The sequence below is a fragment of the Phlebotomus papatasi genome, chromosome 2 (genome assembly GCF_024763615.1).
Source record: "Phlebotomus papatasi isolate M1 chromosome 2, Ppap_2.1, whole genome shotgun sequence".
Lineage (NCBI taxonomy): Eukaryota > Metazoa > Arthropoda > Insecta > Diptera > Psychodidae > Phlebotomus > Phlebotomus papatasi.
The window spans coordinates 70,597,046-70,611,392 of record NC_077223.1 but is presented as its reverse complement, the minus strand read 5'-3'; the positions used below and the strand labels follow the sequence as shown (position 1 = coordinate 70,611,392).

Sequence of the window (14,347 nt, the reverse complement as noted above, 5' to 3'; positions counted from 1 at the left end):
TAATATCCTAAGAAGTGCAATTTGCACAATTTATTCTCCTCCTGACACTCTAACAAATTACTCATGTGTCCAATTTGCAAGTCATTTCTTATCCAATAAATAAATTACCAAACATTAGTATTGCACATAGTGTGATCTTCAAATAAATGGATGTATATTATCACAATTTAATCTCATAATAATCAGTTTAGCAGATTCTGAAAGCTATCAAATTAAGTTTTCTAAAAATATCTCACTTGTCCAAATATATTCAACATAAGCTGAGATGTATCTCCCCAAAAGTGAGTCATCCTCTTCGAACAAATTTTGGGAATTTAAGGAAACAATGATAAAATTATAGCTCGTTTTAAGTGTTGTATATCAATTATTATAATTCTAAATATCTATATCACCTTTCACTTAAACAGTGTGAAATTATATTCAAAATAAAACTATCCTGCTCTCTTTAATATTCAGTAGTCTGACTTAGTTATCTATATGATGTACTCAATATTAACCATAATTTAAATTAATTTTATTCAAAATCGAGGTAATCTCATAGTCCCCTGCATTAAATTAACAGGTTCTCGTTCAACTGTCAAGAATATCCCCATTAAATTAGCTTCACAAAAATTTGAATGCTATTAATGAAGAAGTTCATATGGTTAATTCAATTTAATCAGACTGTTCATAAGGATCATAAATTTGTTCACCCGTCCGAAGATTATACGTTTTTTATCTATACTCTCAAGTCCTAAATACATAGTGAATAATTTTAACAAAAAAAAAATCGTTAAATTTGCATTACTTTATTACCTAATTTATTAATATTTCATTATATGATGATGTCTGTGTATTTAATTGTCTATCTTCAACTGTAATTCTTTTTTTTTATAATATAAATAAATCAATTTGCGGAAATAAATTTTCGTAAGTAAAACTGCCATCATCACGAAAATTTCGCAGCTCTTTCCGTGATCTGTTTGAATTTACTCTCACTAATTACCCAAATAACATCTGCAAACATTCACCGAATTTCCTTGCCGCTTCAACACTAAATTGTGTTTTGTGGTGGTTTTCGGTATTTTTGGCTGAAGGATAGCAACTTTATCTCATGGAGAATCACAAATTTTCTGCGAAATTATCACGCTACAGCTTCTTGGTATTCAGATTAGCTGGAAAATATTGCAAAAGCTTTGTATTTCTATTATTTTTTTTCTATTTAAATAGAAGTAAAATGTCAGTTTAGAAGTAATTGTTTTAATTGGAACAGCGGGACGCAATTTTAGAGGCTTTTACAGTGAATTAATGCATCATTAAGTGATGCATCCACTTCAGGTGGTACATGTGTTAATTGCTCATTTACGCATGCAAAACTTCACACACAAATTAATTATCATGGTATTTACATAATTTTTGCTGGCTAAAAGCTCGAAGCAAAAAGTCTTTGAGGAGTTTAATTGAATATTTTTCAGCTTGGTAGGGGAAAAAATGTTCCTACTTGGGAAAACTTGAGAAAATTCAAGAATTTAGCAATGGAGGCGCCTGGTGAGATGGAGACGCCGGGTGAAATGGAGGTGCCTGGTGCTGTTGAAATCTCCAAAAGCTATGCAGAAATCGGTCAATATATTGCAGAATGTGATACAATGAGAGATAGTAGGAGAATTAAACGGCATTTCGATTCATAATTAAATAACTATAAATCACAAATATTAGTATTATATTTTATTATGCTGTGAATTGATAGTATGGTCGTTAGTTGTGTGATTTAGTGGTAGATGTAAAGGGTACAGTATAAATAGCATTTTTTTCCTTCATACAATGCAACCATTCTGTTTAAATATTTATAATATTGACCATTGACTGAATTAGCAATATATTTTTTTTTTATGTTGTGAGAAATTACATGCTAATTATTCATCTTGCAAAACAGTGAAAGAAATAAAAGTATATTGCAATTATTAGTGAATCCACGCGAAAGACTATGCGATGTTGTCAGGTCCAAAAGCGACAGACGCCAAATTTGTTCAAAAGAAATTCATCAAAGCATCAATGACCCGATTGTGGTTTCTCATTTTAATGTCCACATCTAATCAGATAATCAAGTGAGCAAGATAGATGCTTTGTGTGAGGAAGATACATGGAGTCAAGAGAGGAAAAAAGAGCTTTATGGTAATTTTCATCTTGGTTTTTTGGGGGGATGACAGAGGCAGAAGGTAGCTCCTATTCGCACCTCAGCTCAAGCAACTAATAGGATTACATTAGATCTTCCTTATTTCATCACGAAACAACACACTTGTCATCTCAATTTATTATTTAACAAAGTCACTTACAGCCACACATTTACTCCTTTATTTACTAACATGCTATAGGAGTTTGAGGCTGGTTGGGTAAATTCAAAAAATGGGCCTTGGATTATCTCGATGATGAGAAGTCATCTCTACCAAATGCGATATTCAAACATGTGAATGAACAACAAAAATGAAATCGAAAGTTTTCTGTTTAACACTGTGTTTAACACTTCTTATTCACATTATGCCATACACAATGACAATGCGTTCCAGCACCTTGGCTTGGCACAGAATACACACGAAGAACCGATCAGACTGGATCATCAATCGAATGAAATTGAGAGTTCAATTTTCAACAGATACAGTTACTTACTTAGCGGATTGCGTACGTTACGTGTGCTTTTATTAGAAACCAATCCCAATGGCCATTTAATGAGATGAGGAGGTACCGAAAACATCACAAGAATTTCTACCTTCAATCACTTTTGCGGTTTGAGAAGGTAACATCTACATCGTCCACATTTATCTCCTACTGTACCCATCCTATAGAAATGATTTCGATAATAAAATTATATGAAGACCCGACCTTGGGGTAGTTGGGAAAAAATTCATATTTAAGATGAAAAAAAAAGAAGTGTTTAATAATAAAAATGACGACATTTAAACTTTTGGGCTTGCGATTATCCGTGTTTATTGTGTTGGACCGAAGAGGCACGCAGGTTAAATTTCTTCTCTTTAGCAGCTGTAAGTGAAAACCACACAGATAGCAAGAGTCAGATGATCAGAAAATTCTAAATCATCTTCAATTGAGTATATGTTCATCTGCGTGACTGTGGGACAAGACGGAAAACCCGTTGAGGTTCCATTCAAACTTCGCAATGAATCAAAATAGGAGTTCCTGTTCAGTGGCTGTAGGTTTATGGGAAAGTTCGACCGTTTGTGGACCTGTGAAGAAGCCAATTAGATAATAATATTCTTGGAATAGTAACGCTTATTGCAAGATTGTATATCCGGACTTAAACTTCAAGAATATTAACTATAAGGCCAAAAAGATACAGTATGCTCTTTAGGTTGATGAGACTGATGAAGGTGAATCTCTTTTTTTTTGGAAACTTTATGTGTCAACAAAATATGTCAGATACTCTGAGGACAAATAATAATTGTTGTATAACTGTTTTATTTGTGGATTTTTTTTACCAGGGAGCTGGTCACGTGATCATTACAAAATCTTTCATAAAATTTCTTTGTAATTCAAAATGAGTAACAATGATAATGATTTATTTTTCCCGTTGTAAATTAGTTTTTTCTCATCAGGAATATCGATGATCCTCAAGATTAGTACATTAAGTGAAGTGAGCATAAAATTATTCCGTGACTTACCGATGTTACTAGTGTGAAAAGTAGACGGCGCAAATTTGATGATCATTGAGAATTAGAAACACGTTATTCAAATTTTTCCTATTAAAAATTTACATAAACCATATAGATTCTTCAACTATATACAAAAATGACTTTTTTAAGCTACTCATAATACTGTAAGAAATTGAACTTGAAATTCCATGTAAAACTGCTACAGAAATCATATAATTTTGCTTATTTTTTATAGGCATCCATTAGTATAATAACGATCCAATGGATCCAATGAAAATCCAAGTGATTTCAATTATAAACGACACTTTTCTTGAAGCTGTTTTGCTATTTTACGGACGTTTTTATTAAAATGTATTATAAATACGTAAAATATATTGAATAATTTATTTATACTTAAACTCCTTTATTTTTTTGAAATCTTGTGTTCAAATTTATCACGATAGAAAGTGTTTTATTGTAAACTTACTACTTACAACATTTTTTTTCCATCTTGCGAATATGATCACTTTTAAATTGTTTTTATCCATTTATTCTGTTTAGTAACTCGACATTTTGTGAAGACCAAAATTTAAAATTCAAATAAAAAAAAATAATGAAAAAGTTTTACGATTTAGGGCAAATTTGTAATAAGGTTAAATTCTCATCTTTTTTATCAAAGCCAGAGTTTTGTTTTATCGAAAGAACAATCATAATTATTTTCTGAACTCTCAAAATTTTCACCTTCCACCAACCAAAGATCCAAAATTTGGCATATATAATCTCAAATGAGATGATTTTATTTAATATTCTTGAGAAATATTGTCGTTTGTTCTCATGCAGTCCTGAAGAGGAATTCTTTAGCGGTATGGCAATGTGATATGACGTTAACATTTTTATTGGGTAAATTCGGGAAAACTCTTCTAAGATGCGATTCATATTATTCACTGAGAGCTTAATAGAACTTTTGCAAAAGCCATTCGATATTCAATTACCTTTAACATTGTCTTGTTCCAACAATTTACTATGAAAATTTGTCAAATGACATTGTCATATAGTTACAGAATTCCCCTATTAGGGACAAAACGGTTATATAGATAAAATATTCATAACCGGAAAATTCATTTTTCCTTCCAAAACAATGCTTTTTGAAATATCTCATTAACTCGTAATGCAATTTGTTTCCTGTTAATGGTTTTGAAGTTGCTTATACTCAAACCAAAAATTCATTTGAACAAATAAAAGTTTTCAAGATCAGAGGTTAAAAAAGTTTAAAGGTCCAAATAAGACTTAAGACGTCAAGAATATTTAGCTTAAAAAATTTGATGAGAAAAAAATTTTCCAAACTGTCATACATTTATGACTTAGAATTATCGATTAAAGGTCCTTTTAAATAAATTTCCTTTATCTAATCCGCACTGCCTAATTTTAAAGGCTAAATATAATCGAGGATCGACTGACTCTATTGAGCCCTTAAGAGAATGTTTTCTCAAGCGAGTGGGACTAATAGGGATTTGTTGGAAAGGCCTTAGAATGTTTGACAAATTTGAACTTATTCCGGCCGGTAATTGATCTGAACTGGTTTATGGTTATGAACTGATAATTAAATGTTTTCTTAAATATAAGGTATATTGCAATTGCCATATATTTTATTGTTTTTTGTTTTCGTCGCTTCAAAAAAAATACGCATTGTCGAAAAACTCAATTAATTGGGAAATTGCTTTTGGATTACAGTTTTTAAGTTATTAGTTCAAACATTTCCGAATGCGGGGGTGCTTGCAATGCCATTTTTGACCATCTACATTTAGAACCCAAGATGATGGCACATAGACAGTTTCTTAGAGAAACTTAAAGGGTAACATTTGTAGAAGAAACTGTTTTTGAAATGTTACTTTTTTTATTAATTTACTTTTCCAAGAATTTTGAAATTTTACATGCCAACAAAAAATTACAGGAATCCTTTTAATCCATTTTCTTGGCAAACTGGTGAACATATCGACTTGAAATACTCTGAGGACTTCTCCATAATGTGATCCAAAGTATAGGAATGGCACTATAATATCATCCCTACGTATTTCCGTCCTCTCCAGAAACCACTCTCACAGGAATATCTCAAGAACACTAATTTCTTGAACACTCTATCTGAATGGTGAATCACAAATCTTCAATATAGCAAGCTCCTAATAAGGAGACGAAGAAAAACGTTCATTTACGTAATTCTCTAAATTATGACTTATCATATAAACATTAGTAAATGTCAATCCAGCAAGATTACATTCTAAAGAATTTTACTTGCAAAATCATTAAATTCAATTACAATTTCAGAGAGAAACACAGAGAAAGAGAACGTAGAAGGGGAGAAAGATTTTTCCAGTGTTTGGTTAAATTATTATTATAGTTATAATCACCATAAAACTTAATGTTTTATTTTTAAATTATTTTAAGAATGAATTTAAGACTAAATTTCAAGCTAAAATTATCATTTTTTTCGGAAGTTGTAAAAACACGTTAATTATCGAGATTGATTAAGAAAACATTGACACCCCATACAAAAACACGACACGGCATATAATGGGGCAATAAATGAACATACAAAGTTATTGGTTTTTTATTCAAATGTTTGTTTGTAATCAATTTGTGAATATTTTATGAAGGTATATCGATGCCTTAACTAAAAATTGCTAACTTTTAGATTAAATATTATGAGATTTTCTTTTAAGATTTAGAATTGTATACATCTTTTATTTTTAATAGAATATAGAAGAAGCCATTTAACCGGCATATTCAGTATTCGATGTATTATTTTATAAGGTTAATTCACAACTTTCTTATTCAAATCATTGTGTTTCAAATGTTTATTGCGGTATTAGCTGATTTGGTGTTTTGTGTTCTTGTCCTGATCATTTTTCTTTCAAATAATCTAGGGTCCTCTTCAACAGGGAACCTCTTTTGACATTTTTGTTAAAATATTAAAATATATCTAATAAAATGTAAATTATATGACGGTTTTCTTGTTATTAAAATTTTTCTACAAAAATGGATGTTCGAATTTCACATCCCGAATTGTAAAGCAGGGAGTCCTGACACGTGTTCTTCAAATATCAATAGGAGTACTTTCACCCTAGTTTTTTATTCATATTTGATGTTTAAATTTGAAATGTTGTCTTAAAACTACGTCTAAATACTTAATTATTAAGAATTACATCTTCCAATAAATAAATCTATGTTGTACTTACATATAAGGTTGAACACTTTATGATTTGTTTTACTAATATTGTCCACTGATAAAAACAAAAAACTGCTCAAGTGTTTTCTGTCGTCCTTCTACTTATAATGTACAAAATAAATTGATGTCTTGGAAAACATTACTCAAATTATTGCTTGTATTAGTAACTTGTTAAGTATAAATTGCATTTTCCTGTGTAAAATGTTTAATTTTACTATAATTATTCACTTCTCTGCCATTGTTTACGCAGGCTATCAGATCACTAGTTATTCTTTTAATATTTGGAATTCAAAATATTGCATTAAGGGTTCAATTTTTCAGCTATTAAAGTGGAAAGATTATGTCCTTATATAACTAGAACAGTTGCTAATATTAGCAAAAAGACTTTGAAGCTTCGCACACACTCTAGCTTCGAACATATTCCCATATTCCTTTATAATGAATCTGACCTATGGCAATATATTTTAATGGTTAGTGTTAAGTTACACATTTCTTAAAGAAAACTAGTCAAATTCATTGAAAGAACATGGTAAAAAATATGAAGTGTTCGAAGCCAGAGTGGGTATTAGGCCTGAAAGCATTCCCTTACTAGTATTACTATTATTAGGGGTTAATTACTAGTATTCTCACAGATTCTTAATTGTCACATGATCAATAAACTCTTTACTATTAGTCTACAATTGTTGAATTTTATGCACAAGTTTTCAATTGGCAATCGAATTTTACCCCTAAGCCTATGAGTTATTAGAATTTAATTACAAGAAAATTTTATTGAATTTTAACATCGCATAAAAACAATCTTAGTTTTTTGTATTAATTCTCTTCTATTGCTTAGGTACACTTCTTTCAAAACATCTGAGTGAAGAGTGTATTTCAACAATAGCTAGAAAAGAAAAAAATTAGGACTTGCAAATTACTTCACCACCAAAAAAAAACCTTACACGTTTAGGTCTGAGCTTCCTTAAATGGTATTAAAAGGTTATAATAAAGAAAACCCCAAGAGAGACTCTATCGAAATATCATGATAAAGTTTCGCGTGGGCTTAAGTGGACCTTTTTAGTAAACAGCACCATCTTAATTAAGCATTTTGGCGGTCGGAGCTTTCCTAGCAACCCAATATACAGATTGATTGACACGCACCACAGAATTATTTCATCCTCCAGTAGCATCTTTCGTCCCAACAAACCCAACCGACTGGTGTTGTAGCTTCTGGCCCAGAGATGAAAATGCTACCTTGAAGATACACCATGACTGTGTGCGAAGATTGTGATGTGATGCTTGAGACTTTGAATTATTAACAGCCGATTGATTGTCAACCAACAAAACCTTTATGTTTGTTGTTGATTTATACTCTACATTGGATTTGTTTGACACAAGTAAACTTTTGCGCGTGCAATTTATAGGATAGGGGGATGGTTTATTGAGGGTTGAAGGGGGAGTATTGGTAGAAAAGTCAAGAAGGAGGAAATAAGCTGCATAAGATTTTTCCCAACAAAAAAGACTTTGTTTAACAAATAAAGTTCAATACCGCACACCTTTTCTGATCTCTAATTGTCCTCATAATGCCGTCTGTTTGGCTTTTATCTCGGCGCAATGAAAAATGGATGAAAAGACTTCCATTTACCGAAATATAATCATCATTGGGTTTGAGCTTGGAAAGGTCTTTTCTGTAACGAATTATGCCATATACAAAGTATGACAATAGAAAATGAGAGTGAATAAGTCAATATTTGCATATGGCACTTTCTTTTAATTACTAAACACACTTCACACATATCGAAGGGTATTGCACCTGGCCAATAAGGAGGAAAATTCAAACGATATTTCACACGTTTTTGCCGTTGGAATTCTTGTATTGGCGATATATGTGTGCACTTTTTTCCTATATACATTAGCTAAGTATATAATATTTCACAATTTGAATATTAATTGTTGATATTAATACTCGGTGACTTCTATCTTGACCCGATCCCATCCCCCCATAAATAATGTGGATCCTGCCTTGGAATGAATAAATTGTTAACACATTCAGAAGTATATTATACAAAGAATAGCATTGTTTTACATATTTAACAGATACTAATCAATAAGAATTGGCAGGAAAAAAAGAAGCTACCGAGTGACGGGGGAAAACTGGAGAAAAAACTTTATAATCAATTTCCAGTGTAAGCACATCTTCTCTGAGAACATATTTTAGTATGTGTACCCGCCTTGGACATCCGGATGGCCATCAGAGTCTTCTCTGCGGTTTTTTTTCTCGCCCCTGTGTTGGTATATAGTGAAACATTAGAGAGCCACGAAAAATGTTTAAAGATGACCACCAGTCCACACACACATCTTGTAAAGAGACTCTTAAATCCACCCGCGAGTATAAATACAAGTTGGACGGCGAATTGCTGCTCATTCGCGACCTAGTCAAGCTCATCTGGTGTTCAGTTTAAAACTCTTTTTAAGCCATAGATTTCATACACAAATGGTGAGTTTTACGCAATCGCAGCATTTGGGATTAATAAAAAAAAGTGCTAAAGTGTCTTGGAAACAGCGCAAGAAAAGATGGAAAAAACTAATTGCCAAGCATCTTGCATATAGTGAATTTTTGGATCTTCCAAGTTTCTTTTCTCTCACTCCATCATCCACCAAACTTGGACACTAGTGAATTACGTGATAATAAAAATCGGAATTGCCAAATATTTACAGCTAAAGAAGATGCAACCAAAGTTAATTTGTTTAAAAATGTTTCGTGATTTGTCAATCAATGTGAATTATGAGAGAAAGATTAATATTTAAACAATTTAGTGAAAAGTTTTTTTTTGTTATGGTAATAGAAAAAATTTTTGCATTATTTTTTGCAGAAATTACTAATTGTGGTGGCGTTGGTCAACGCCTTTGTGAGTGCTGATGTGTCGCACATACTGCAACCCCAAACTGCCGATGGCGCGTACATTTATGAAATACCTAAAATCCAATTGTGTGCAAATGGCAAAGTAGGACCACCGTGTGAAGAATCAACAAATCAGAACAGAGAATACTTGCCACCAAAGTGCCCAGACGGATACACTGGAATATATCCTAAATGTGTACCTCCCAGGTGCCCATCTGGATACACTGGGCAATACCCAGATTGCCGTCGCCCAACTACCCCAACCCCAAGGTGCGCTCCAGGGCTACTAGGAGAGTATCCTAATTGTTATGCACCAACTACTACCCCTGCTCCAAGGTGTCCACCTGGAACCTTTGGACAGTACCCAGACTGCCGTCGTCCTACGACCACACCAGCTCCTCGCTGCCCCTCAGGATACACTGGAGTGTACCCAAATTGTCGCGCACCAACAACAACTCAGGCACCTCGATGCCCTCTTGGTCAATTAGGAACATATCCTAACTGCTATTCCCCAACAACGACACCAGCTCCTAGGTGTGCTCCGGGACTTCTTGGAACATATCCAAATTGTTATGCTGCCACTACAACTCCAGCACCCAGATGCGCTCCTGGACTCGTAGGAATTTACCCCAATTGCTATGCTCCAACGACAACACCAGCGCCAAGATGCCCTTCAGGATACACTGGAGTATACCCCAATTGTGCTCCACCAACCACAACCCCTGCCCCACGATGTGCTCCTGGATTCGTCGGAGTATATCCTGACTGTAGGCGTCCTACTACAACACCCGCTCCACGATGCCCCTCTGGTCAATTGGGTACATACCCCAATTGCTATTCTCCAACAACAACGCCAGCTCCAAGATGTCCTCCAGGTTACACTGGAGTCTATCCCAATTGTGCACCACCAACGACCACTCCAGCACCTAGATGCCCTCCTGGACAATTGGGAAGGTATCCTAACTGCTATTCCCCAACAACAACGCCTGCACCTAGATGCGCTCCTGGATTATTGGGAACGTATCCTAACTGCTATGCACCCACGACAACTCCTGCACCAAGATGTGCTCCTGGATTTGTAGGAGTGTACCCTGATTGCAGGCGCCCAACTACAACCCCAGCTCCTAGATGTCCCGCTGGTCAATTGGGTACATATCCCAATTGCTATTCCCCAACAACAACACCAGCTCCAAGATGTCCTCCTGGATATACTGGAGTTTACCCCAACTGTGCTCCTCCAACCACAACTCCAGCACCTAGATGTCCTCCTGGTCAGTTGGGAAGGTATCCTAACTGCTATTCCCCTACAACTACTCCAGCACCTAGATGCGCTCCTGGACTATTGGGAACATATCCTAACTGCTATGCCCCTACGACTACTCCCGCCCCAAGATGTGCCCCAGGTTTCGTTGGAGTCTATCCTGATTGTCGTCGTCCAACGACAACACCTGCACCAAGATGTCCTGCAGGATATTCCGGTGTCTATCCTGACTGCTACAAGCCTACGACACAACGTAACACCTACTTGCCTCCATCTCCTACAACTCCGGCTCCTCGATGTGCACCAGGATTTGTAGGAGTTTATCCTGACTGTAGGCGTCCTACTACTACACCGGCCCCCCGATGCGCCCCTGGCCAATTGGGAACATACCCCAACTGTTACTCCCCTACCACAACACCTGCACCAAGATGTCCTGCAGGATATACAGGAGTTTATCCCAACTGCGCTCCTCCAACCACTACTCCAGCACCTAGATGTCCTCCTGGTCAGTTGGGAAGGTATCCTAACTGCTATGCCCCTACAACTACTCCAGCTCCTAGGTGTGCCCCAGGATTCGTCGGAGTTTATCCTGACTGTCGTCGTCCCACAACTACACCGGCCCCAAGGTGCGCTCCTGGCCTCTTAGGAACATATCCTAACTGCTATGCTCCTACAACCACTCCAGCTCCACGCTGCCCTGCTGGTCAACTGGGAACATACCCCAATTGCTATTCCCCAACTACAACACCAGCTCCAAGATGTCCACCTGGATACAGTGGGGTGTACCCGAATTGTCGTGCCCCAACCACTACTCCAGCACCTAGATGTCCTCCTGGTCAATTGGGAAGGTATCCTAACTGCTATGCCCCTACAACTACTCCAGCTCCTAGGTGTGCCCCAGGATTCGTCGGAGTTTATCCTGACTGCCGTCGTCCCACAACAACACCGGCCCCAAGGTGCGCTCCTGGCCTCTTAGGAACATATCCTAACTGCTATGCTCCTACAACCACTCCAGCTCCGCGCTGCCCTGCTGGTCAATTGGGAACATATCCCAATTGCTATTCCCCAACAACAACACCAGCTCCAAGATGTCCACCTGGATACAGTGGGGTGTACCCGAATTGTCGTGCACCAACCACTACTCCAGCACCAACATGCGCTCGTGGTCAGTTAGGAACATACCCTAACTGCTATTCTCCAACAACAACACCTGCCCCTAGGTGTGCCCCAGGATTTGTTGGAGTGTATCCAGATTGCCGTCGTCCAACGACTACTCCTGCTCCAAGATGTCCAGCAGGATATTCTGGATTTTATCCCGACTGCTATAAGCCCACAACAGAACGAAACACTTACTTGCCTCCAAGTCCTTCACCCACCACAACACCAGCACCAAGATGCCCACCAGGAACAACCGGTTTCTACCCAAATTGTCGCCGCCCAACAACACCAACTCCAAGATGTGCACCAGGACTCGTAGGTACATATCCTAACTGTTATGCTCCTACAACTACGCCAGCTCCAAGATGTCCACCTGGATACAGTGGAGTGTACCCCAACTGTCGTGCACCAACCACCACTCCAGCACCACGATGCCCCGTTGGTCAATTAGGAACATACCCTAACTGCTATTCTCCAACAACAACACCAGCTCCAAGATGTCCTCCAGGTTACACTGGAGTCTATCCCAATTGTGCACCACCAACCACTACACCAGCACCTAGATGCCCTCCCGGACAACTGGGACGATATCCCAACTGCTATTCCCCAACAACAACACCTGCACCTAGATGCGCTCCTGGATTATTGGGAACGTATCCTAACTGCTACGCTCCTACGACAACCCCTGCTCCACGATGCGCTCCAGGATTCGTCGGAGTGTACCCTGACTGCAGGCGTCCAACTACAACCCCAGCTCCTAGATGCCCCGCTGGTCAATTAGGAACCTACCCTAACTGCTATTCTCCAACAACAACGCCAGCTCCAAGATGCCCACCTGGATATACTGGAGTTTACCCCAACTGTGCTCCTCCAACCACAACTCCAGCACCTAGATGTCCTCCTGGTCAGTTGGGAAGGTATCCTAACTGCTATTCCCCTACAACTACTCCAGCTCCTAGGTGTCCTGCTGGAACAACAGGTGTATATCCTGACTGCAGGCGTCCAACAACTACGCAAACTCCATACTGCCCAGCTGGTACAACTGGAGTCTACCCTGACTGTCGCGCACCAACTACCACTCCTGCACCTAGGTGTCCACAAGGAACTTACGGAACATATCCAGACTGTCGCCGTCCAACCACACCTACTCCACGATGTGCACCCGGTCTTTTGGGAACATATCCTAACTGCTATGCTCCCACAACAACACCTGCACCTCGATGCGCCCCGGGACTGTTAGGTACATATCCTAACTGTTATGCACCAACGACAACTCCTGCTCCAAGGTGCCCGACTGGTCAATTAGGAACGTACCCTAACTGTTACTTCCCAACAACTACTCCAGCACCTAGATGTCCTCCAGGATACACTGGTGTCTATCCCAACTGTGCTCCACCGACAACTACACCAGCACCACGCTGTGCTCCAGGACTTCTAGGAACATATCCCAATTGTTACGCCCCTACAACGACTCCAGCACCTCGTTGTCCACCTGGTCAATTAGGAAGGTATCCCAACTGTTATTCACCAACAACAACACCAGCTCCTAGGTGTCCAGCTGGATACAGTGGTGTTTACCCAGACTGCCGACCACCCCAAACTACTCCAGCTCCAAGATGCGCTCCAGGACTTCAGGGAGTGTACCCCAATTGTTATGCCCCAACGACCCAACGTCCAGTTCCCAAATGTCCGGCTGGAACCGTGGGCGTCTACCCCAACTGCGAAGAGGAAGGATACTTCTACCCGAAACCGTCTGTGCCATTTGTATTCTAAATAGGTGATTTGTTTTCCCACGCAGCAGCCTCCAACGAGATGAATTACAAGCTTGAAGCAACGCAGCCACAAAAATTCAAGAGTTACATAACGAATTCACTCAAGTTCAAATGCATTGAAACGACTCATTTTTTTGTAAAGCGAATTAATTAATTAAAAAAAAATAAAGAAAAAAATCGTGAAAGTTCATGTGCTTATATTATATTATAAAATTTTATGTGTTATATTGAAGATGGCCTGAAGCATAAGATTCACCGAGTTGGTCTCTGTATTTGGTGATTAAACACTGCGTCGCATGATGGAAATTAGCAAGTGGAAAAGGGGACTTGTCGAAGTTGTCTTCATTGGCATCTTCAATGAAATCATCTTCAGTGGCAAATCTGAGCAGAGTTTTTTTCTCAGTTTGACATTCTGTGGAAGACGCTGCGGTA

At 37.8% G+C, this 14,347-nt stretch overlaps 1 protein-coding gene across 1 annotated transcript; it reads left to right on the top strand.

Moving 5' to 3' along the window:
• The first annotated feature begins 9,250 nt into the window (after positions 1 to 9,250).
• On the top strand, positions 9,251 to 14,103 carry LOC129804209 (mucin-2). The gene is made up of 2 exons (XM_055851322.1): positions 9,251 to 9,319; positions 9,696 to 14,103. Exons 1-2 carry the CDS (start codon positions 9,317 to 9,319, stop codon positions 13,914 to 13,916), a joined length of 4,224 nt encoding a protein of 1,407 aa, XP_055707297.1. The 5' UTR covers positions 9,251 to 9,316; the 3' UTR covers positions 13,917 to 14,103.
• The last annotated feature ends 244 nt before the right edge of the window (positions 14,104 to 14,347 follow it).